At 39.0% G+C, this 24,487-nt stretch overlaps 2 protein-coding genes across 7 annotated transcripts in view; one reads left to right on the plus strand and one right to left on the minus strand.

Moving 5' to 3' along the window:
- Nucleotides 1-10,847, minus strand: part of eps15l1a (epidermal growth factor receptor pathway substrate 15-like 1a) — a 33,090-nt gene extending 22,243 nt beyond the window's left edge. For 5 of the 6 annotated variants that reach the window (XM_065244893.2, XM_065244887.2, XM_065244910.2 and 2 more), the window contains exons 1-17: nt 10,800-10,847; nt 9,213-9,254; nt 7,639-7,728; nt 7,496-7,543; nt 7,315-7,410; nt 7,145-7,210; nt 6,931-7,056; nt 6,785-6,844; nt 6,458-6,700; nt 6,194-6,351; nt 5,958-6,114; nt 4,251-4,313; nt 3,576-3,661; nt 1,302-1,334; nt 1,127-1,199; nt 643-804; nt 333-530 (exon numbers count right to left, since the gene is read on the minus strand). In XM_065244893.2, the coding sequence (XP_065100965.1) occupies nt 333-530; nt 643-804; nt 1,127-1,199; nt 1,302-1,334; nt 3,576-3,661; nt 4,251-4,313; nt 5,958-6,114; nt 6,194-6,351; nt 6,458-6,700; nt 6,785-6,844; nt 6,931-7,056; nt 7,145-7,210; nt 7,315-7,410; nt 7,496-7,543; nt 7,639-7,728; nt 9,213-9,254; nt 10,800-10,826 (1,728 nt within the window). In that variant the 5' untranslated portion in view covers nt 10,827-10,847. The remainder of the gene's footprint in view (nt 1-332; nt 531-642; nt 805-1,126; nt 1,200-1,301; nt 1,335-3,575; nt 3,662-4,250; nt 4,314-5,957; nt 6,115-6,193; nt 6,352-6,457; nt 6,701-6,784; nt 6,845-6,930; nt 7,057-7,144; nt 7,211-7,314; nt 7,411-7,495; nt 7,544-7,638; nt 7,729-9,212; nt 9,255-10,799) is intronic. The other variant, XM_065244902.2, reaches the window with a different exon arrangement.
- Nucleotides 10,848-11,543: 696 nt separating this feature from the next.
- On the plus strand, nt 11,544-23,519 carry stil (STIL centriolar assembly protein). Its single transcript, XM_065244931.1, has 17 exons — nt 11,544-12,093; nt 12,305-12,391; nt 12,504-12,611; nt 12,696-12,811; nt 13,327-13,508; nt 13,772-14,013; nt 14,093-14,176; nt 14,331-14,417; nt 15,197-15,344; nt 17,686-17,795; nt 17,907-18,033; nt 18,121-19,158; nt 19,238-19,379; nt 20,438-20,627; nt 20,854-20,992; nt 21,908-22,197; nt 22,276-23,519. Exons 2-17 carry the CDS (start codon nt 12,306-12,308, stop codon nt 22,997-22,999), a joined length of 3,813 nt encoding a protein of 1,270 aa, XP_065101003.1. The 5' UTR covers nt 11,544-12,093; nt 12,305; the 3' UTR covers nt 23,000-23,519.
- The last annotated feature ends 968 nt before the right edge of the window (nt 23,520-24,487 follow it).

A 24,487-nucleotide genomic window follows, 5' to 3' on the forward strand; every position in this document is an offset into this window, starting at 1 on the left:
TCTTGCCAAAAATGACAATCTTTCGCTAGATAAGACCTCTTTTAAGATTGAGAGTCCTTTGAAACTGCAATTTTAAACTGCATTAAAACTGTTAAGTGTTGGGGTCCATTAAAGTCCATTAAAATGAGAAAAATCCTGGAACGTTTTCCTCAAAAAACATAATTTCTTCTCGACTGAACAAAGAAAGACATCAACATTTTGGATGACATGGTGGTGAATAAATCATCTGGATTTTTTTATGAAAATTGACTAATCCTTTAAGGGTTTGCAACAACGAAAATAAGGTGAACCAATGAGTATGCAACAGAATGGACGAAAACTAAAAGCACAACCTGGTTAATCTCATCTTGTGTGGCTTTGAGAGACTTGATGATGGTTTCAAGCTGAATCCTGCCAGCTTGTAAGCTTTGCTCTAGCTGGGCCTCCTCCTGCTGCAGGCGGCTCAGATCGGCCTTGGCCCGGCCCAGTTCCTCCTCTTGGCTCAGCAGGTCTGACTCCTGGGAGTGGATCTGACTCTGTAAAGATGAGATCTGAACACACAGAATGGATGTGTAAAGTTAAAAAACTTACAACATATCACTTTTAAAGTAAACTATATGCAGTAAAAAACAGCCTATATCACCTTTTTGGTTTTTCGCTTACCATTTGCGACTCTTCCTGACACTTCTGCCGTACGTCGTTGAGCATGTCTTCCAGCTTCGCCTTCTGCTGGTCCATCTCCTCCAGTCGGTCTTGGGCATCCTGCTTCTGGGCCTCAAGTTCTTGGAGGCTGGATGTCTCTCGGTCCAGATCATTCTGCATGTCCTGTAAATTCGCAGAACATTGCAGATTTTGAATCTTTTCCCATGGATAAAAGTGAATGAAGGCTGAGGTGGTCAGTCACAAATTCTGTCTATCATACATTTGCAATGCCAAATTTGGAGAATTCAGAGATTTGTGTAATATGTGAGCGCCCCCTTGTGTCAAATCTTATGACTGCCCTGTCATACAGATATTTAAAAATATATAAATATGTCACTTGCTACCATCGAATTACATTATATGAATATTACATTGGCCACCGTGCTTCCTAGTGATTGGTTAACCACTACCCCATACCTTTTGTTTGTTGCACTCCCATTCTTACCTGAACCTCTGTGGTTTTGTGTCTAATGGCCTCTTCTGCTTCTCTGATGTCCTGTTCCAATGTGTATTTCTCTCTGTTGGAAAAAAAAAATGACACAAAATCATTTAGCAACCGAAAAGCTAGATGGACCCCTCGTACCCGTGCACACACACAACAGAACTGTGACAGGTTTTACCTGAGCGTCTCCCAGTGTGTGAAAGCAAGAGTACTTATGCAGCATGGAGAACAAGCAAGTAAAAAAAAGATTTTGTAAAATAAAAGTGTTCAATGGACACTGTGAGGAGGAAGAGGAAGTGACAATTGGTCACAGAGTGGAAACTTATTAACCATTCCACCACCAAGGACTTTCTGGTACCTTTCCTCCACTGAAGCGTGCATATGTTAATATCAGAACCGTTTGGGGGTCAAAACATCTATAGAGGAAAATGTTCAGATTCACTGGGTTTGCTAGTTTTAATAGTTTATAAAGTTTCAAATATAGTTTTCTTTCAATATCGCATCGATTACACACAAAATACCTTTATTAACCCATTGGAGCCGTGTGGATTACCCCTGCGAAAGATTAATGCACTTTATTGGGGTTTAAAGTCATAGGTGGTTCCCTGATCCCTGTTTTCTACCATTATAAAGCTTGGAAGAGCAAGAACATTTACTAAAATAACTCCAAATGTGTGCGTCCGAAAGATGATGGACATATGTATCTCAGATTGCTTAAAGGAAAACACCACAGTTTTTTCAATATTTTACTATGTTCTTACCTCAACTTAGACAAATTAATACATACTTGTATTTTTTCAATGCGTACACTTAATCTTTGTAATGCGCATCATGAATGTGTTAGCATTTAACCTAGCCCCATTCATTCCTTAGGATCCAAACAGGGGTGAATTTAGAAGCCACCAAACTCTTCCATGTTTTCCGTTTTATTTGTGCCACCATACTTACTCATGTCTTTAAATAGGGAAAACATGGACGTGTTTGGTGGCTTCTAAATTCATCCCTGTTTGGACCCTAAGGAATGAATGGGGCTAGGCTAAATGCTAACACATTCACGACGCGCTGTACAAAGATTAAGGGCGCACTCATATTATCCAAACCAAACCAGCGCTGTTGTCACCCCTCCCTACTCCCCCAGATGCAATCAATCACACGCTTTTATCGATCTGAGTCCGGGCGCGCTTTCGTCATGAAGATGCGATTGTTTAAAAAAAGCAGGAAGTAAAGCGTTCTCTTAACACTGGAACCCATCGTAATGTTAAGTCTGTGGGGGCACGGTACAGAGCGATCACACTAGTCAAACAAACCAGGCTTTGGGGTCAAACACGCCTGAGCGCAGTTTGGTTTGAATAATGTGAGTACACTCTAAAGGGGGTCACACACCGGATGCGCAGCTCAGCGTTGCACAGCGCCGCGTCGACTCGCGTCTAGAACAACTCTGAGGTATCGTAGTGCATACCATGCAAAAAAATGTTAGCAGCCAATGTTAATCGTTAAAGTGTAACTAAACCCCTGGTCAGAGCGTGACTCCACCCACTGGCAATATTAAAAAAATGCAAGAAAAGTGGGCAGATCCCAACAAAGATAGAGGGGACGAACTAGTGTGTGGTGAGATCGTAACAAGGGCGTGGTGAGCTTGAATCTGCTTACATCACGAGTTATTTTTTGGACCCAACATCCAATAGGAAAATTCAACTGCAGTAGCCACCGTTCAACCTGAAGAGGGCAGCACTCACACGTTTTTACACCATATATTGTAATATTGAAACACTTTATACCCAAATGTCAAAAAACTTACTAAAATCAATGAACAGCAGTAATAAAGCATCATTCTTACAGATCATTAACTAAAAAAAGTTCGTTTAGGGTTTAGTTACTCTTTAATGATTTGGGACAAATATGATGTTATTTAATGTTAAACTATGTGAGTGGCGTGACAGGGATTTGAGCAACTTCCTAAGTCAAAGCTGGGCGCCGCGGACAGCGCCACCTGTCGCCGCCAGTGTGCATATACTCATAGAAAACAATGTGTACGATTTTTTTAGCATGGCGCTGCGCATCCGGTGTGCAACCCCCTTAAGTGCACACATTGAGAAAAAAAAGAAATGTATTAATTTGAGGTAAGAATATAGTAAAATATTTAAAAACGGTGGTGTTTTTCTTTAAGGGTGAGTAAATCATCGGGTAATTTTGATATTTGGCTGAAGTATCCCTTTAAAGCTAAACTTTCAGGAGATCATGTGTTCACGTAAACCCTGCTCTGTTTGTGACACAAAAGGTAGCGGATTTAAAGTGAAACTGTTTGATGTACGTATAATAAGTGCCGAGAGCATAGCAGCTTTTGCATCTGAGCTCCTCATATATACATATATTTTTTTAATATTTCCACAATTATTTTTACATCATCTGTATCCATCTCAGTTGACTCTTTAATCCCAGCGTGTTGTATTACCTCTGCAGCTGTGCGATCTCCTGGCTTATATCGTCCAGTTCTTTGATCCCAGTGAACTCTCCAGACCCCACCGAACTGGAGCTGTCCTATAATTCAACCCACAAACAATCAATTCAGATGCTTTTGTGGTATCTTGTGTCTGATATCACACACAAAAGGGTAGAGGAACATCAAGAAGCCACCACACAGGAGCAGACTGGGAAGTGCTCGTCCTCCACGTCTACGATCAATACATAGGGAAGTCAAGAAACGGCACTGGGCCCGTCACAAATGCTTTCTCACAGTCCGTGTGTCTGCTAACAGGCCACCGAAAGCATTTGTTTTATCTTTTTTTCCGAATTTACCTACCCATAACTTGAACATTATTGCCTGATTTTAGCCAGCGATAAAGGCATAAACATCAGCAGCGTTAAAATACGGATAAAGAGGAAAACAAGTAAGATGGTTGTCATTATATTAGATATATATATATTTTTAGGGCTGGGGTTATAAAAGGCACAGTTAACCAATAAGACGACATGTTAGTGGCTCTCTTGCTGTATTGTAAAAAACTGAATACACTACTTAATCTACATAACATCAAAGGTTTGGTCGTCGCTCTAAGCTACCAATCGAAAAACCGACATTCATAAAGAAACTATTGTACATGATGTGCGGAAAAAGAGGCACTTTTACCCTGCGCATCTCAGTCAATGCAGCCATCTCAGAGCTCACTGGTGTCATATATCCTGATAGACTCTGAAAAGAGAGAAAGAGAGACAGCAAAGTGCTGAATATTGACCAGAACTACACAATATTAGATTACACGACTACCACTGAGAGTGCATCTAATAAAATCTCTCGAGAACATGTCTCGATCATATTTCTCAATATGAAACCATAAAAAATGATCGATTTATATTGTGTTATGGATAGTTTTTAATCTTTTTGTTTGTTTTATGGTACATTGTTATACTATTTCAATCTTTAAGGCCGCATTTACATTGCATGTTTGAAGTGACTCAATTCCAATTTTTTCCCTTCATGTGGCACAGATCGGATATGAGCCACAAACTTATGAGCACGAAAAAGTGCATAAATTCTGATATTCTCCAATCGGTTTTAGGCCTCATTCATATGTGGGAATAAATCTGATATGAATCGGATACATGCATTCACAACGTAAGTAGACAGATCGCATATTCCCATCTCAATATGTTGTGCGTCATTGCTGGCAAATGATGTCAACTCAGGTGGACACCACCCGCGATCACAAGACTCTTCATAGCAGCGCAATGGAGGATGACGGTTCCACTTAGTGGAGTAATGATGAAGTTTTATGACAGAAATAAAGCTCTTTAATCTTGTATATTCATTTTGTCTGTGTTCATTGCATATCACAGCATTTTACTTCTTCTGTGGTTTAAAGGATAACACCACTGTTTTTCAATATTTTACTATGTTCTTACCTCAACTTAGACGAATGAATACATATCTATCTTTTTTCAATGCGTGCACTTAGTTTTTGTACAGCGCATCGTGAATGTGTTAGCATTTAGCCTAGCCCCATTCATTCCTTAGGATCCAAACAGGGATGAATTTAGAAGCAACCACCAAACACTTCCATGTTTTCCCTATTTAAAGACTGTTACATGAGTAGTTACACGAGTAAGTATGGTGGCACAAAACAAAACGTGGTGATTTTTTAAGCGGATAAAAAATGAGAACTGTATTGTATGAACATAGTATTTAACTTGTCTCAGTTGAAGTAAGAACATAGTAAAATATATAAAAAACGGTGGTGTTTTGCTTTAAACTGTTCGGTATGTGTACCTTGAATTGTTTTGGCAAGTATTTAGTGTAAATGCAGATATCGAGCACGAGTTGCTTTTAAAGGTGATCTAAGTGGGTCGTCAAAAAAATTAGATACAGGCAACAAAATTAGGCATCAAGATTTGCAGTGTAAGTCCAGCCCTAAAGGAGTAAGATGTACGTTTTTGACTGTACTAAAAAAATACTATAATATATTCATAGATATTTAGGAGACGTGCCAAGTTCACGTATCTATTTCTCTGAACAACAATGCTATAACCAGATATTCTTATTTTGAAATGCGCCTGCCATGTCGGAATGTCTGTTTGTCGAAATGGCTGCCAATTTAACCAATAGTGTATTATTTCGACAGCTCGGTTGCCAGTTATCGCAGTTGCTTAATTAAGACCTCAATGGCCAACAAATGGGAATGCAACCTCTGAAATGAGTCACAGATTGAGTTCCATGAGCGGGTTTGTAATTTCCAGACAAAATTTTGCGCCATGTGCACAGTATGCGTATGCGAAAAAAACAAACTATACTTCAGGCATAAGGCAATAAAAATGTTTGATTCCTTTTAGCTTAACTCACAGGCCCCGGCGTGCCGCGTTCAGAGGGGGGTATCATGTCTGGAGTCAGAGCCTGTGGAGGGTCCAAGCCTTTGCTCACTTTGAGCTGAATCAGATGCATGGCCAGGGAAAACTGCTCACGCGTCAGTTTGCCCATTTGTCTGGTGTCCGCTAATGCCCTGATAAAGATAAGATAAAGTGATGAAAAGGAAGCGCGTTTTTTAAAGCAGTCATTGTTAAGAGATTGCTTAAAGGTACCAGATATGTGCCAGGACGTTCTGATGAAGCCCAGACTGCATGAAGATGTCTTTTACTTCTTGGCCGCTGACGAAACCGTCAAGGTCCATGTCGGTTTTGAGAAAGATGTCATCATAGCGCCCCCTGTCTGCAACTGGCACCACCCAATTTACAGAATGCTGATGATGGAATCAAAAAACAAAGTTCAGGCAAACTTCAAATACTTCATTCCTACCTCAATTATCACAAAAGTATCAGGATTGAAATGGTAGTAAACGTTCATACCTGTGAGGATTTGAGGGTGTGTTTCGGGGACAAGCTCCCAGCACTGTTGAGGGAGTTCATGCTCCCGTGAGAGGGAGTGGACCGCAGGCTGTCTTTTGGTGGCGGCGGGCTGCCTGGCAACGCTGGCACCATGCCAGACAGCGAACCTGATGATTTCTTCCTTTTGGATGGAGGGATGAGGGAGGAGGGCAGAACCGAGGGCACAGGCTCTTTCTCCAGGGCGCGGTACACCAGGTGCATAGCCTTGAAAAAAGTATTTTTTAATATAGTATGCGTTTCATTCAATAAATAGGCAGTGTTTAATATATCACAAATAAAATAACTCACCACTGCAAACTCATCCTTGTCCAAGTGTCCATCTTTGTCTATATCACTTAAATCCCACACCTGATAAAATGGTAGAGAGATTCATTAGTTGTGAAAAAAATTTCATTTTTGTCTACGAATAGTGCTTTAAAAGGATGAATTTCTACCTTTCCAAGGACATCCACAGGTAGTTTGGAGTTTATTAGGACGGGTTTGACTTTCTCACCGGACAGTAATCCATTTACTGGAGCAAGACTTTCGAAAATGCCATCAAACTTGCTCTTTTCCTCTTGCTGATAGATAAAAGTAAATATATTTTCTGATAAACATTCATAAAAGTTAAACCGTTTAATAAATGTAGACACGTCTAAAATAACGTACCCGTACCGCCCAGTGACTTTCACTGGATGATGTTACAGAACTTAGCGATGGGCTGCTGTGATCCTTCTAGAACAGAAATTAGGAAATCTGTGAGCTCATGACATCATACTGCCTAGAAGAACAATGATATTAGTGAGAAGTCATCGACAGCTGAATAAATGGAGACTTACAAATTTAGGAGGAGGAACAGAGAGGTTTAAACTGTTGAGACTGATGTCATGCCCACTCTGTGCACAAGCCACGAGTCGCAGTGCGACATAAAATCCCTGAAAGCAAACCAATAAAAGATATCAATGTGGATATCAATGTGTCTAATTTGTGATCCTGCCCTTAAATATGACACAAGCGTACCTGTTTATCCAAGAAACCTTTGCCATCTGGATCTGCAAAATCCCATATCTGCGAAGAGACAATAAGACAATCTCAGTACACCAAGTGTTTTAAAGATAAATGTAAGCTTGCTGAAAACGTAAAAAAAAAAATCAGATACCTACCTTCCCCAAAGTGATATCTGGCAGACCGGATTTTTTCAAGAACATAGCAGCCTCTGTGGGTCCAACCCTCCCAGTGTTTCCTGGGTCCACCTTCAAAAATCATTAAATGCTGGTTTGACCACAAAATACCACTATATATATCTATCCAAAGTATACATAATCCACAAAGATCTGGGCCCGTATTCATGAAAATATTTAGTGCAAAGAAAAGATCCTAATAAAGAAGGAAGTAATTCAGAAAGCATCTTAACCCTTAAAAGAGGTCTTAAGGTCCAAAATTGTTAGGAGTGAGTTAAGTAAGGAATAATTGACGACGGGCCATTGAATTATTAGCAAAATAATGCACACCCGGCGTGGTGATGCGGCAACAACGGAAAGCGGAGTGGCCGTTACACCTCGGGTGTGCATTATTTTTCAATAATTCAATGGCCTGGAGTCAATTATTCTGCTTATCCACTTTTTTCTCAAACGCGTAAGTAAATGATGTGACGTATTTCCTTTCCGGTGCGAGATTTCTGGTTCAATAGCTATGACAGGTGCACACTTGTGTCCTTCGCAATAGACTACCATTAGCTTTAGTGGCTCACTGGAAGTCATAAACAAAAAAGCTCAAAGATGGCGGCGCCCACATTTACGTCAAGAAACAGGTGGATACTACGGTTACCACACTCAAGACAATCAATCACATGATATATTTAAAGGAATTCGTCCGGTTTTTGTACTTAAATCGCTATTGTGAGCAGGACTATTTCTTCCGCGTCAAAGCCAACGGCTCTTTTGCTTGTTCCAAAACGTCACATTAAAACTGGCAATGGAGGCTTGAGCCGTTGATAGCATTATAATGCAGTTATTAATGAAGTTATTAGAAAGAGAGCGAGAGCGACATAGCGACAGAGACACAGAGAGAGAAAGCAAGAAAGAAAGAAAAAGAGAGAGAGCGAGCGAGAGAGGGCGAGCGAGCAAGCGAGCTGTAATGCGGTCAAAAGAGCTGCCTGGAACTATGTTCGCCGTGCGTTTCCCAGAAAATAATTGCACACCTCAGAACCTTCATCAGCCAATCAGATTCAAGCATTCAACAGACCCATAGTATAATAACACACAACACATTAGATTAGGGCTGTAACGATTAATTGTGCAAATGCGCGTTTTCTCAATGAATGAATTACGGTCAAATGCCGCCACATCCGAAAGCCAGAGGGCGCACGTGCAGAAACTCCGATTGTGCCACAGAAGTAGCAGCATTACAAACGCTATTCCAGGAAATGTCTAGAAGAATATTTATATCGCCGTTCTTCAGATTGTTTCAGGTATTTTCATGATAATAAAGAATATTTTGAATGATTTTGTTTAACGAGTGTTGCTTTTTTAAAGGGGACATTGCATTCTTGAAATTGAGAAACAGCCTATGACACTCCTACATAGAAGTTTTTAAGCTAAATTAGGAGCTCTCTGGAGGATTTTAAGAAGATTTGAGAATACGGGCCCAGATGTGCATGGTAATCACAAACAACTGGATCATGAAACAATACATTGAATTACAAATATCTGCTCTGCAAATTTTCTTTTGAGCTTACCTGTCTGTAAAAGCTTTCATATACAGGGTTCCCGCTTGACAGCTAAAACAGAAAGAAAGAGAGAAATAAAAACTTCCTAAATGAACTGATAAAAAAGTAGTTCCCCTTGAAGTTTAATCTTCAATCCCCCTTATGTACGGTTTTGTACTGTACATTAATTTCCATTAACTGTATTGTCTAGCACAGTGGTTTCAAACATGGCGCCTTGGGCATAAGGTTGCCCGCACGGCGTCGGTAAGCTGCCCGCCAAAGAACATTCTATTAATTGCCTTGATTTTAAGATTTATTTATTACATATTTTTATATTAGCTCGGCTTCTTTTATGCATGTTAACGTTTCAAACAATGTTAAAATATATCAACAAGTAAAATGAAAAGCTCTGAGTAGACTATTTTAAAAAGCAGCCTTTCAGATTTTTTATCCATTGTGGTAGCCCTTGCTCTCAAAAAGGTTGGATCTGATCTAGCAACTATTATATTATAATATCTTCTTACAGATCTAATAGATGTTGACTATTATGGCAGTTTTTTTAATATATCCATAAATAAAATCCATTTTTTTTCTAGTAGTTTACACTATTTGGGCATATGGGTAAACAAATTAAATTATGTTTGTTCAATGCACTTACATTTATGCAACTGGCAGATGCTTTTATCCAAAGTGACTTGCAGTAAGTGACATTTTTATCAGTATGTGTGTAACCGAAACCATGACCTTTGCGCTGTCAATGCAATGCGTTACCAACTTAGCTACATGACTATTGTGCAATTTTTTTTATAAAGATTTGTTCACATTAAAGTAAATCAAATGTTATACAAAATATGCACTGAATAAACGCCATAGAGTGCACCATACATTTGGTTTATTATCTGATTATTTATTGCACTGTGTGCATAATGCACCCATCATGCAAATTCAGGTATAAATCCATAACCAAATAATTAATATGCCAGATCTCATAAATCATTACACTTTGTTTTGGAAAGTGCTGCTGTGTTGAAATCCTTCTAATGCTTACTAATTCCCATCCCCGCTAAGCTAAACTAACGTTAGCGGTTTAACACATTCGTCTATGTGAGATAATAAACCGTTATAACGAATATTACAGTGTTCTCCATTAATATTTAATAACTTGCTTTGATTTGTAATAAAATATACACATTTTGAAATGTTATTTTTATATATAAAAACTATTTACATTATCTTAACAGTTGTCAGGGTTTAAGCTGTTCTGATGTATTGCGGCTAGCTTGTGACACAAGTTTAACACCGCTTACTGTATTACTCATTCATATAATTGCCTGATATCTTTAGATGTTCTTGCAACTAACATTTTATTACAAATCGCGCTGAAATCTACGGCACTTTCTTCATATATGATGACAGACACGCGATTAAAAGCGCGCTACACGGCTAGCAAATTGGACGCGATTAACGAGGCCCGTTACATTTTCTCATTAAATGACGTTGAAACTAACCGGTAACACAGTTAACGTGAATATACTGTAATTGTTAACAGACTCGTTTCATGCAAGTCAGCGTTTGTCTCGAAAGTACTCGTATAATGGATGTTTTATCTGTTATTACCTGAGTGAGGGTGGCGAGGGCTGCCATCTTTTCCCTGTTGCTGCGGAAACGGTGGGTGGAGGGGAGGAGGAGGGCTGAAGGGGGGAGCGGTATGTTCATCAATGCACCGGACCGTAATATTAGAATGTTTTTTTTTTTTTTAGACTTTTTTGTCATTAAAATGTATCATTGTTTTAATCATATTCTCAGTTAGCAAAAACACATACATTAGGTACATTATCTCAGCTTGTTTATTAAATAATTTTCAATGAAGATGGATTGGAGCCTTTTAGCATTGAACTGGAAAACATTAAATAACTATTTACTATAATAACAACTTTATTTTGTACAAATTTAATTTTGTTTAGGCAAGTATGTAAATATTTCTACCCAAAAACTAATATTTCTACTGCAGATATTTTACACACATGTTTATATAGCAGTACATACAGTATATATAAAAAATGTGTTTAAGTGTTTGCAATGCTGTTATCAGAGGCATATTGTGCCACCAATGACAAAACAACATGATCTCAAAGACCGAGGGTACAGTTTTTAAATCCCCAATTTTTTATGTAGTGATAACCTGACTGTCTACATTTTACGTTCATTCAGTGTAGTTTGACTAATTTCTTAAATATATAGCTACATTCCAAAAATATGATGCCAGTGAGACAGTAAATAAATTCATACAGAAACTGCTGTACAATATAAATCCTTATGTATTTACATTTAAATGACTTACTACAAACGTCATTGAATATAGAGTCAATACAAATAAATAAAAAACATTATTATACCATAATAAAAATAAACTGTTTATTTCTATAAAATGTGGTATTTTAAACGACACCCATGTTTAAATAGTAATTACTGTCTAATACATTTGTGATCCATTCAAAAACATTCATCCAACAAGCTTGTTGGGACCTGTCATCTGATTGGTCGAGCAGTCATCGGAAGTGATTCCTATTGGCCGAGCCGCCCTGCTGCAGCGCCCCGCCATTGGAACCTAGAAACAGCGCCACAATTTATTTTCGAGTTGTTGCGTTTGTTGAATGCGATTGTCTCGTGTGTCAATGTTTATTGACAACAACTGGTATTTCTCCATTTGTCGGCACGCTGAATGAATGTAATCTTTAACTCGGGCACTGTAGATAAGTCTTGGCGCGGTTTGTACCGCTCGAAAGGCTGCACGGGCAGTTTTAACACATTTGCGTCCATACGCACACACAAACACACCCGCAAACTGGAGTTGGAGTATTTCGATTTAAACACGACGAAGGCATGATTAAGGAGTTTGGACAGCCAAGAGGTAAAATATAATTTTTTTGCATGTGTTATAAAGACACATTATATATGTTTTTATGTGTTATCTGATAGTATTGGCATGCTAGCATGTAAGCTAACGTCACCCGACAAACATTAGCAACCACCCAAGAGCACAAAATATTACTTTATGTAGCTCCTTAGCAGATATTGCAGCTGTCTCTTATTGTATTTTATTATCTGTCATTGCGAATCAGAATGAATCGTCTTCAAGTGGATTTTAAAGGGTTGCCACCCCATTTGCTGGAGAATGGTGTCAGACCTGAAACGCTGCAGAATGTCGGGTAACTTATATCAACATAATTTTTTCCCAAATAACGTTACCTTTCTAATACCCATCTTATTGTATGTATGTAATAAAACAATCAGTCACATGGTTCTGTATGGTCCTTTAAGGTCCTCGGACAGTGTTCTCACTCCTTTGACATTCCCAAAATCCAAAGTCTCTCTTTGGGATCCCACTCCCAATGGTGATGTTGTGAGTTTGCATTTTTCATATTACAGGTGAGTAATGTCTACTGTTGTATTACTATTAATTGTACAGAATGTTTCTGATGCCAGAAAATGTAAAATTTTTGTCTATTTCAGAAATCCAAGACTGCTGCTTGCAGAAAAGGCATTACGTTTAGCTCACCGCCATGCAAGACAAAGCAACAAGCCTACGTTTTCCTGTTTTCTGCTCGGGACGTTGGCAATCGACAGCGGTGAGTATATGTGACCCCGCAAATGGTATGTGCTTGACACCCTGATAGAACTGACTAATATTTCAGGGTTCCCACAGGTCATGGAATTTCTGGAATATCATGGAATTTTTGAGTTCTTTTCCAGACATTGGACGTTTTATATTTTGTTGTCCAACTTGTGGAATATTGTGGATTTTTGTTTGTTGCTTTAAATTTTAGTTTTCATTTATAAAAATGTTATCCACTTAACTTGGTAGGTACGGAATACCATTTTCCGGTCCAAGCCTCTGCTGACTACAATTTAAAACGCTTTTAATTGGCACAGTTTATTTATTTTATGCATTTAAGCTACATTTTTGTAATCTTAAGGTGTACACTACATTATTCAGATATAGGTCATGAAAATTCAGCTTTTTAGTCTGTGAAAGTCAGGGAAATTTAGGGAATTTGACTTAGAGTGGGAACCATGATATTTAAGCCTTCCCCTGTTGCCCTGTCCCTTAAGTGTTGTATTAATTGAGATTTTATTTTTCTAGATGAGGAAGGTGTGACGATTACCCTGGATCGTTTTGATCCTGGCAGAGAGCAGACGGGATGCCCTGGGAAAACGCCAACTGCCATGCTCCCTGGAGACACCCTTGTTCCATGTGTTTTTGAAGGCCATCCTGTTACTGGGAGAACAGTGCACTCAGGGGATGATTTTAACATCTCGTTTAAGGTAGCTGATCCGAATAGGTTTTATCCGAGAAATTGGGAAGCACATGTTAACGGTTTTTAATTGGGCTCTTTCCTCCTATGCTACCTGTCAGTAACAGCTGTCTTGAGTGTGACATGTTACCTTAGGGACATGTGGTTTTCTTGGTTTTTCGTTCATTGGTTGCATTTGTGTTGAATTGATTAATTAGAATTTTGTAATGTAAGCTTTTCGTAAATGTTAATGTAATGCAATAAATTTGGACATGCTTTACTGTTGTTTCCTAGATGCTCCAACATTGTTGCTGCAGTAAAGAGACGCTGGAGTTATCCAAACTCCTTACCTTGCGTGCTCGTCTAAGCTGCGCTGAAAACATGGATAGGCTCACCTTCGACCTATCTTGGGCAGCAGTCACTGTTGCATGCACATTGGATGCGGTCCCTGTCCGGGCAGTGCCTGTTATACCGACCGCTCTTGCCAGAAACCTTAGTAGCACAGCAGGGGTGGTGCAAAACAGCAGGAAACGCGGGTATGGAAAGACTATCTAACTGCTTATGTTGCCATACGTGATGCCTTTGTGTCTTTTAATGGGAAATATTGGGTCTTAGGTTTCTTACTATGGATCAAACCCGGAAACTTCTCCTCGTGCTTGAATCTGATCCAAAGGCTTACACTCTTCCACTAGTGGGAATGTAAGTAGTTAGTATGTTATTGTTTAAGAATGGTGACTTTTTTACAGCATTATTCTGCCTGTTGGTAGGTACTATCGTTCAGCCCCTTTAATTATATGCTTCAGATCCTGCAAGATGTTCAGAATAGGTGTGTAACAGTTCTTCTCTTTGGCAGATGGCTGAGTGGCGTTACGCACATCCATAATCCTCTGGTGTGGGCGTGGTGTCTGAGGTACCTGCACAGCTCCGCCCTCCAGGACAGGTGAGTGTCACCTCCATCTATTCTTTGTTCTTATGGGGTCCATCAGTAAGCTTCAAGATGAGCAAAATTGATGTAGTACATTCTTAAATGTCTTTTGTGTTTTTGTTCACAGTTTATCAGTTTTTATTTATTATTTTTAAAGATTTTTTTTAATTTATAAAATTTTCTCTGTCTAGAACTAGATTTGAAAACCCTGCTAATATAATTTTTCTGATTTAATCTTCCTATCATCCTGAAAATAATATGAGACTTACGCTTGCAAAATATATATATATATATATATATATATATATATATATATAATTTTTTTTTTTTACGTATGTTTAAAAAGAAAAATTATATAACAAACGTAAACATGTCACATTTCTTCAAATCGTTGATCATTTTTCACACACATTTGTTTTTTATATGTGGCATTTTATGTTGTCTTTAAAAAAAGTTATGTAAACACAAAGGGGTGGTTTCCCGGACAGGGATTATTTTAGGCCAGGACTATGCCTTAGTTTAATTATGAAATATGACTAGTTTTAACAAACATGCCTTACTAAAAACATTACTTGTTGTGTCCCTTTTGAGGCAAAACAAAGGGCACTGATGTATTTTAAGATGTGTCAGTGCAAGTTGGTTTCAGTTTGGACAGCTCTTATTTTATTTTAGTCTAGGACTAGTCTAATCCCTGTCCGGGAAACTGCCCCCTAATCTGTACTGTAAAATCTAATCTTCTCCATGTGCGTATGGAAAACTTGACTGTACCTGGAATTTTTTGTTTATGCTTTCAGAGTGATGTCAGAGAGAGGGGCTTTTCTGGTGGTTCTTTATTCGTTGACACATCGGGATCCAGAGTTTTACCAGTGTAAACCGTGCGCCGGACAGCAGCAAATGAGTTTTCAGCTGCTTACAAGCACAGAGTCTTTAACACTGTATAAGGTCAGTATGTCCACCTGGGACACCAGGCAGTCACGGGGCAGCAGCGGCCCATTAGAGAATCAGGCTTTTTACCCGAAGGGGTAAAAAGGGGAGCAGGGCAATTTGAAAAACTTGTCGCAATATTTTTTTTATATGTTTTGAAGGACCGCCTCTCATCGAGGAGCATTCAAGTGAGACTTAAATATGCCACAGAGGGATCCATAAAAGATTTTAAAATAAATATGGTGGGAAACCACATTAATTTGGAAGCAAGGGTTTACAATGCAAGCAGGAGAAGCCTCATGTTACGGTCATCATGATCGCAGATGACAATCAGAATTAACACCATTCATATATTGCAGGATAAGATGCATTTAACCAGTTTAATATGGAGAGGCACTGATTTTTAGCTAAAATTAGTACAAGCTTTCTATCTAAGTTAGAGGCTGTATTAGTACATAATAATTGTGAATAAATACGTTTAGGTGATGTTAGCACAGATAAAAGCATTGCTTTTTTTACTTAATCTAGAACAAATGTATACATCCTTGTTGATCTGGGTGCATTTTTTTTCTGTCTTGTTTGGGTTGAGTAAATGGAATTTACTAAAATGTTATTGCCTACCCTCCCAAGACACCTGGGATTAGTGTTACAAGTACCCCAGGCTCATTGTTTTACAATTTTAGCAGCATAAACACAATAAAATCAGTGTAAGCTTCGAATCTTACTATGCATTTCTATGGCGCTGAAACCTGCAGTTGTCCGAGTTCCGGCCCCCAACTGATACTCATCTACCATTGGCTCATCTGCGTTCAAGGGGCGGGGCTAAGCGATTGGTCAATTGCTCCCCAGGTGCAGGGGTGTCCAATCCTGCTCCTGGAGGGCCGGTGTCTCTGGCCCTGTCCCAAATGGCACACTCCGACCTTGTGGTCCTCCTCAGAGTCCACACTTTGATGACATCATGTAGACCTTAGGGACCCTTCTCACGAGTCCAAGAGGGCGCACCGGAGTCGTATTTTGGGACAGACTCGAGCGTCACGCAGGAAATAGGAAGAGAAGTTGCCTTTCAGTGTGAACTCCTCCCTTCGGCATCTGATGGTCTGATTGCTCTTTCGCAAGGACTTCTGGGTTGGTAAAGTGCGGACTTGTAGACTAAGCGAGCATGTGCAATTTAAGGCCACGAGACCGAAAGTCCACATGAAGTGCGCCATTTGGGACAGGGCCAGACATGATACTTTGAGGCAGGTGTGTTGAGGGAAGTTTTAGCTAAACTCTGCAGGACACCGGCCCTCCAGGACCGACTTTAGACACCCCTCCCATATCGCAAAAAAATATATATATATTTCAAAATATAAAAAAATGTCCAAAAAAATATTTGCTGAAATTATTTTGGAATATGTTTATAAAAATATCATTTTCATCAATATTTTTTGGGCCTTTTTGTATTTTATTTTTATATAATTTAAAACTAAATGCATTTTAAAGCTTTAAAAAATATATTTAGCCCTCCATATATTTAAATTCTAGTAAATATATTCATGTTGCAATGGAAGGAAAACTTTGTTACGAACATGTAAACAGTTTTAAAGGTCAAAATTAAATATATTTTTAACTTCAAAAATATACTTTATAAAAATGTACTTATTTAGCATAGATTTCAAATATATTTTGGGAAAAATATTATTTTCCCATATGGGATGTAAAATTAGAAATGTATTTGCTTGCCCTTAAAAAACATTTTTAAATATATGTTGATTATATATAAAGGTTTAAAGTAAATATATTTCCAAATTTTAAAATATTAAATTGAGCATTACTTTCTACAAAATGTATTTTTTAACATATTTAAAATATATTTTTGACCAGAGAAATGTATTTGTTTTGCCTATGGGATAGCTGCCCACTGCTCTTGGCGTGTGTTTGTGTGTTCATGACTTGCAGTGATTGTGTTCCCTTTTCACTGGGATGGGTAACATTTCGGGTATAGACTACCACGGTAGTTTCAAACTTTCAATTAAAAGCTGTGGGACAAAGTGAATTTGAGAATATTAGTGTATGATATAAAGCTGTGGGGTGAGACAATTGAGTCAGTAAGATTTTGTTATGGGTGGGACTATCCAGCTTAATGGAAAAAACAGAGGCAATGGAAAAAGTTCTCTTTTCAGAACCTTTTAATCACTTCCTGTAACAAACTTATTGTTTTAATATGGTAATATTGCTTGGGAACACAAAATATATTTGTCTTCCAAGTAAATGTGATTTCATGAGACTCCTGTTGACCGTTTGCATGATTAAAATATGGACTTGAACGTTTTTTTTAGATGACTGTATTTAAAAGCTATAACTTTTTCCAAATCTGTAGAATGTAGAGCCTTCAGATGGACGACCTTTGCAGTTTGAACTCAGTGCTGAGGACCAGAATCAGGAAACTGTGCTGTTTGAGGAAGTGCTGTCTCAGACTGTGTTAACAGGGTATTGTTTGATTTATCAATTCAAATTGTATTAGTATTTAGTGGTTTTTATTGGCATTGACAGACTACCATATACTTAAATACAAGAAGCTAAGTTTTTCTACTTTTTCAGGAGGGCTCTTGCTGCATCCTCTGCTGCTCCGCTAAACAAATTGTCCATCAGTGATCATGACTCGGGTGTAGAAGATGAAGACGTGTCTCCTCGACCATCTCCAAACCCCCACCCTGTCAGTCAACAGGTTTGTTAACATATAATCGAAAATAACCCTTCTAAATTATTCACACTTGACAAATCATTTAATTTCCTCTTTAACTGTTTACCTCAGACCAAGCGGGTACATCCTTCAGTACCAGAACTTTCTATGGTATTAGAGGGCAGCTTTTTGGATGGAAATGCTGTTAATGTGCAGGACTCGACTCATCGCAGAACAAGTTCATCAAATGTTCACAGAAGAAGCGTTAGCCCTGCCCACCAATGCCACTCGGGGCTGAGACCTCCAGAACAAGGTAGCATTACTGGACCACCTCCAATCCGAAGACCACTAACTCCAGTCCTCTCCCAGCCTAGACACAAACTACAGACTAATCCAGGACAGCAAACACCAAAAACCAACACCAATCGGAAATCCCTTCCCTCTGTTCATAGAAGATCAAGGGATGGTTCCTCAGCATCATCTGTGTCATCGTCCTCATCATCTTCATCACCGAAGAATGGTTCGTCACCCAATGGCTCATTTCAAAAGCAGAGGCCACTTACTTTGCAAATTCTCCCATCCAAACCCCAACCAGCCATGTATCCGGGACCTCCGTCGTCAAGTAAAAGCTCTGTAATGCCTGGGCAGACCCCCATCCTTCATCTTTCCCAACATAGGCTCTTCCACAGTACCCCAGCATCCAACCCTTGCAGCTGTTGCACCCACCAGCCTGCACCAAGTCACATCCCCGTGTATCAAAACAACACCTGGCAAGGGATGCCAGCTTACCCCACCGCTGTGCACATGGCGGGCAACAACCCTAGTGGACTTTACTGTGGCACTGAAAGTGTCCCACACGGGGAAAGCTACTTGTCCCCTTCTCGGCCATCTTTGGGATGTCACATGTCCCCAACTCGAAGTCCTGTTTGCCATGGAAATAATCCAGTCCATTGTTCTCCATCACATGGCCCATGTGTTCCTGCCAACACCGGCAAAGGTTCTGTTGAGCAAGTATCCCCTTCTTGTCAAGCCCAGTGCTGCCAGGTCCAAACTACCCATACAGCATGTTTGGACACCCCGGCAGCAAGTGGTTCTGTTGGTCTGCTTCCTGTTGATGCCTACAAGATGCTTATGGATCAAGAGCGCCAGTTGAAGTTACTTCAAATGCAGGTTTGTATTTGTCATGAAAAACTTTAAATTGATCCTGTTGCTCATCATAAGATGGGGTTCATCTTGGTTTTCTTTACAGATTCAGAAACTTCTTGAGTCTCAAAGCAAGACGCCTACCAAATTATCTGGTGAACATGACAGACGGCAGGAGCGGTCCAATCAGACGCCAGCATCTCCTGAACCACCGAAAAAAACAAGCGTCAGTGTTGCTGTAGGAACAGGTACTTTTGATTAACAGATAAATTGTTAACCTGGTTGTAAAAGTCGTAGTTCACCCAAAAATGAAGATTTTGCCTTCATTCACTTACCCTCTAATTGTTCCAAATTTGTATACAATATTTTTGAATAATGTTAAAGGGATAGTTCACCCAAAAATTTAAATTCTGTCATCATTTACTAACTCTCATGTTGTTACACACCTGTATACATTTCTTTGTTCTGATGAACACAAAGGAAGATATTTTGAGAAATGTTTGTAACCAAACCATTCGTGGACTCCATTCACTTCCAGAGTATTCTTTTTTCCTGTTTGGTTTCATTCATTTTAGAAACATCTTCCTTTGTGTTCATCAGAACAAAAAAATGTATGCGAGTTTGTTACAACATGAGAGAGAGTAAATGATGACAGAATTTTCATTTTTGGGTGAACTTTCCCTTTAATAACCAATCAGATCTGGGGCACCATCCGCTACCATTGTAGGAAAAATAAAACTTTTTTAATTTTTCATTTATTTATTTAGATGGGACAATGCATATTAATGAACGTACAATAAGAATTGAAGTAAATACGCCGGATTTAGCACAATGCTAGTTTCCATCTGTAGTCCCACACATAAAAAAACTCAAAATAAACAAACGACATACACAACAATTAATAAACCTATAACACTAAAAACATTAAAAGCACCTAAACAATGTAAAATACTGGTAGTTACACTTTTCTATCAAATACGTGAATACTGTGTATTATTATACAAATAGAATTGATCTACCTTTTTACCTAATGTTCACATTTATCATTATTATTAAGCCATCTTTTAAGCTGCTTCTTAAAGAATGCAAACGTAGGACTATGGAAGTCAATGGTGCCCCAGACTTGCTTTGTTTTGCTGAACACAAAGGAGGATGTTTTAAACAATGTTTGTATCAAAAAATTTTTTACAGGTTTGGAACAAGTTGAGGATTACTGAATGATGACAGATTTTTCATCCCTTTAACTCCGTGACTAGTTCCCATCACTGTTAATCACTTACCTTCTTGTATATTATTGTTTATTTAGGAGCCAGTTTGTATTGGAAAGGGCCCCAGGAGGCTTCCACACATCAAGCCTCAAGTCTGGAATGGCAAACCGAGACGGATCCAAAGTCTGGAGGTCAAAATGACTCCAGACTTGGAAGTGAAAACACGTGTCAGGATCCAGAAGAACCGAGTCCTGAATCTCCACTACAGCCAACATCTCCACAACATGAGTAAGAAGACTTTTTTTTATTAACCTCTTTATTTACACTAGTCAACACTTGAAGTGGATCAAAACCATTCATAAAAGTTGTATTAAAACCAATACCCAATACCCATTTTTGCCTTAGGGCAAATTTGATTACCAGTCAACATTTGAAGTGGATTAATAAAAGTTATTTTTATTTATTTTAGACCATTTATATGTGACACGCAATGTGACTCTTTTCTTGGTTGCAGTACATCATCTGGTTTTGGAGCCCATTCGTTTCAGAGTCCAGTGTTGGGAGAAAGCGCTAGCATGTATTATCCTTCTCAGTCGAAAGATCTCTCCGAAAGCAGAGAAATGGATGACCCTAGATTTTATCAAGAGCTACTGGTACGGCCAAATTTTTATGCACTAGCCTTGAAGCAATTGAATGCTGTGTTTTTAACTCTTTCCCCGCCAGTGTTTTTAAAAAAAGTTGCCAGTCAGTGCCAGCATTTTTTATGATTTTCACAAAAGTTTAATCCCATCCAGAAAATGTTCTTCTTTAAATATATAAACTTACAATATATCAAATAAAAAAAACAGACTCTGCTTAAAAAAAAAGCTTTTGAGCAAAAAGCGTAAAAAATAATTGTGTTTTTTAGGGTTCCCATGGGTCCTTGAAATCTGTGAATCTGAGGGAAATATTCAAGGCCCTGGGAAGTTTTTGAAAATATACATACATTTTAAGCACACGTGCTAAACTGTTCACTTTAAATGCTGATATCTTCTGTATGCGAATGTTGATTCATACCAAAATAATTTTTTGCATAGTTGCACAGTTGTTCCCTGAAAAGGGAATGAGACGCTGCATCTCCCTTGCCATACTTCCTGCGTCCCTGTAACGTCGTCTTTGGCAATATTTCAGATAGCAATATACCTCCTGGCTCTTGTGTCACCCTGTCTTTGTCGTTAAGCCTTAACATTGGTTCAATTTGATATACACATTCAGACGCACTTACCCCGGAGACAAAGTGTCACTGCAGTGACGCAGCGCAAGTTCCCTCAAAGGGAACTGTAACGGTGTATCTTAAAAGGTAACATAAAAAGTGTCCCCACATTTATTCCTTGAATTTGAGGGTATTGGCCCTGGAAAGTCCTTGAAAAAGTTTGCCCTAAGGAGATACTTCCGGGTTTTATACGTTGGGTAACCACCTGGTGGATAATGGCGGAAATACGGATTGCCGGAAAACTTGTCAATGGCGGGGAAAGAGTTAAACGCTGTAAGCATTTCAAGCAGATGTTTAATTTCTTTCATTCATTCAGGGGCAGGTTAGAAGTCGTCTTCAAGACCCTATGGGTGAAGAGGACAAGGTGGAGCAAGACCAACACCGTGTCCAAAACAGACAAAATCTGTCTCCTGTGGGACGCCAGTCAAGGAAATCACCCACTAACTCCTCCGCGCCACAATCTCGGACCATTAAGCAGAAATCCAGTCCACCAGATAAAGACCCAGTCTTAAGTGCAACCCTTAGACAACTCCAGCAGTTGGGTGTGAATGTGGAACTAGACTCGGCGCATGAAAAGACCACCCGTTCAACTGTGGAAAGTGCCAGGTAAAGACAAATGAAGATAAGTCATATATGAGTTTTATTTTATTGTAATTGTTTGTCTAACATGATTCTTGTCCTCAGCACTCTTGCCTGCATAAACCCTGAGGCAGTGATTCCAAGACTTTCTCTTTCTGAACAAGTGGGCACCAGCATTTGGGGACCGAGTGGCAGCGTAGACCTTAGCCTTGAGGCCAATGCTATTGCACTTAAGTACCTAAGCGACTCACAACTGTCAAGACTCTCCATGGGCGGCGGCCAGTCCTACGGCCCGCTTATGGATCCCAGTGCAGTTCTTTTAAGAAAATCTGCTGTAGAAAAGAGTAGTGTTGGACTGAGTATATTGTCTCCCAGCAACATGTCTCTAGCTACCTGTAAATACATGAAAAAATATGGACTTATTGAAAGAGACAGCAGCAGTGAGGAAGAGCAAGACGATATCGTCCAAATGGACTCCGCTATTGGGTGTTCTGTACAGCATGACATTTCAAAGGATGTGAGCATTCAAGATCAAAGAGTGGCGGTTTTCAAAAACATTACGAACAAGCCGCTTCAGCTAATTGCCGATCCCAAGATTTCTCCGTTTGATTCTCAAGACCGGTTAATACGAGATTTGCGTCCAAAAATGCAGCTTCTTGTGAGGGACAACGCCAACTTTGAAAAGGAGAATGATTCGAAAAATGTCCTGCCTCAACGCCGGTCATCGCTTACTGAAAACCAGAGGGCCCAGGAAGTTGTGGAGCCTCAGGGGTCGGTGGGAAATTTTCTGGATTTAAGTAGGTTAAGGCAGCTACCCAAACTCTTCTAATGCACCATGAGGAATTTCGAAAGATTTTCCTTTGTCGAACTGGATTCCATGTATTAAAGGAATCTGTTTTCTGATTTTAATAATTTTGGGAATACCTCTGTTTGTCTTCCACTGTGATTTTATATTTTAAATGTATGAAGTATTTTTTTTTTAGTGAGTTTTTATTTTTTTGTTGTTTGTAACTTTCGTGTTTTGTCTAGTCCAGAGGTGCTTAACTTTTCTTCCTCTTTCTTTGTTGGATCTTGAAATATTTTACATGTTAACCTCATGAATACTTATGTGTCCTGTATAGTCATTGAGTGAAGCACATCGTGACTCATTTAAGGCAGAGGTGTTTTCTCACAATTTTATTTGCATTTTGGCAAAGTTTCAATCTTTTAGACTCTACCTGCAATTTGCACAAATAATTTCAGGGAAGAGAAGGACAAATGTCTTTTTTTAACTCTTCATGTATGTTGTTTTTAAATGCCTTTTTATGTCCATGTATCTGTTTCTAATTAAATCAAATGATGTATTCTTTAAGTATAACTTTTTGAATTGTATTCCTTTATTTTTTAATTAGGACCCGAGCACACCGGGGTGTGAGGACCTTATTGTTTTTGCTCCTTTATTATTTTCATTTTGAAATAGCAGATGTCCATATAGAGTGTATGCAACAATGTCAATTTTACCACGTGATCCCGTCGTAGTCACGCCGTAGCTAGCCCTGTTGAGTGGCAAAACATTCAACAAAATGCCTGGTTTTCATTGCGGCTGCTGCGAAAACACCAGTAAGGTGACATAGAATGATTGAACGGGGTATTTATTCTTGTTTTGTGATGTGACATGTAGACAAAAAAAATTGTTTGAGTCTGCGATGCCTTAGAAGCTTCGTAAAAACCTCTCTCAGATAGCTCTATTAGGGTGGGGGATTTTAAAAGTGGTTTTGCACCTATTTGGCTCCCCCTACTGGCTTAACATGCAATCTCATTACTGATTGGCTGACTTTGCTGCCACTCAAAAAATGTAGCCAATTATTTTAAAGTGGAGGGGCAGTAAGATGCCTGTGATGTCATAAGCATCAGTTTTTCAGATTGGGCCGTTTTCTGGCTGACATTTCTAAAAGAGGAATTTCTATGAGACTGAGATGTTTAGCATGTCTAGCACTTTTTGTATGTTCGTGAATGCTGGTAGACTACCATTATTCAACAAAGACAAGGTAAAAATGGTTTTTCATTCTCTGTCCCCTTTAAATTAAATTTAGTTGGCTTAAATACAGTGACCCTAACAACTTGTAGTCTGTGGACATTGGCATATGGCCAGACATTGCTTTTTTATTAAACCATCCCACCTTTGTAGAACACAAGGTTCATCATAATGGATGTTTTTTAATGAAGGCTCACTGACAAAACTTTCCAATTACACAGAATAAGAGTATTCATTGGTGTGTTTTTTTTAATAGGATTTTTATCCCAAAATTGTACATACCTGACACATGGCTATTGGCTA

The sequence above is a fragment of the Paramisgurnus dabryanus genome, chromosome 24, assembly GCF_030506205.2.
Source record: "Paramisgurnus dabryanus chromosome 24, PD_genome_1.1, whole genome shotgun sequence".
Classification (NCBI taxonomy): domain Eukaryota; kingdom Metazoa; phylum Chordata; class Actinopteri; order Cypriniformes; family Cobitidae; genus Paramisgurnus; species Paramisgurnus dabryanus.

What these genes read in the sequence shown, in the direction of transcription:
- stil (XM_065244931.1), top strand. Translation starts at nt 12,306, where the DNA reads ATGAATCGTCTTCAAGTGGATTTTAAAGGGTTGCCACCCCATTTGCTG. An exon ending in GACGTTGGCAATCGACAGCG is followed by an intron (nt 12,812 to 13,326) that starts GTGAGTATATGT and finishes TTATTTTTCTAG; the next exon opens with ATGAGGAAGGTGTGACGATT. An exon ending in GATTTTATCAAGAGCTACTG is followed by an intron (nt 20,993 to 21,907) that starts GTACGGCCAAAT and finishes TCATTCATTCAG; the next exon opens with GGGCAGGTTAGAAGTCGTCT.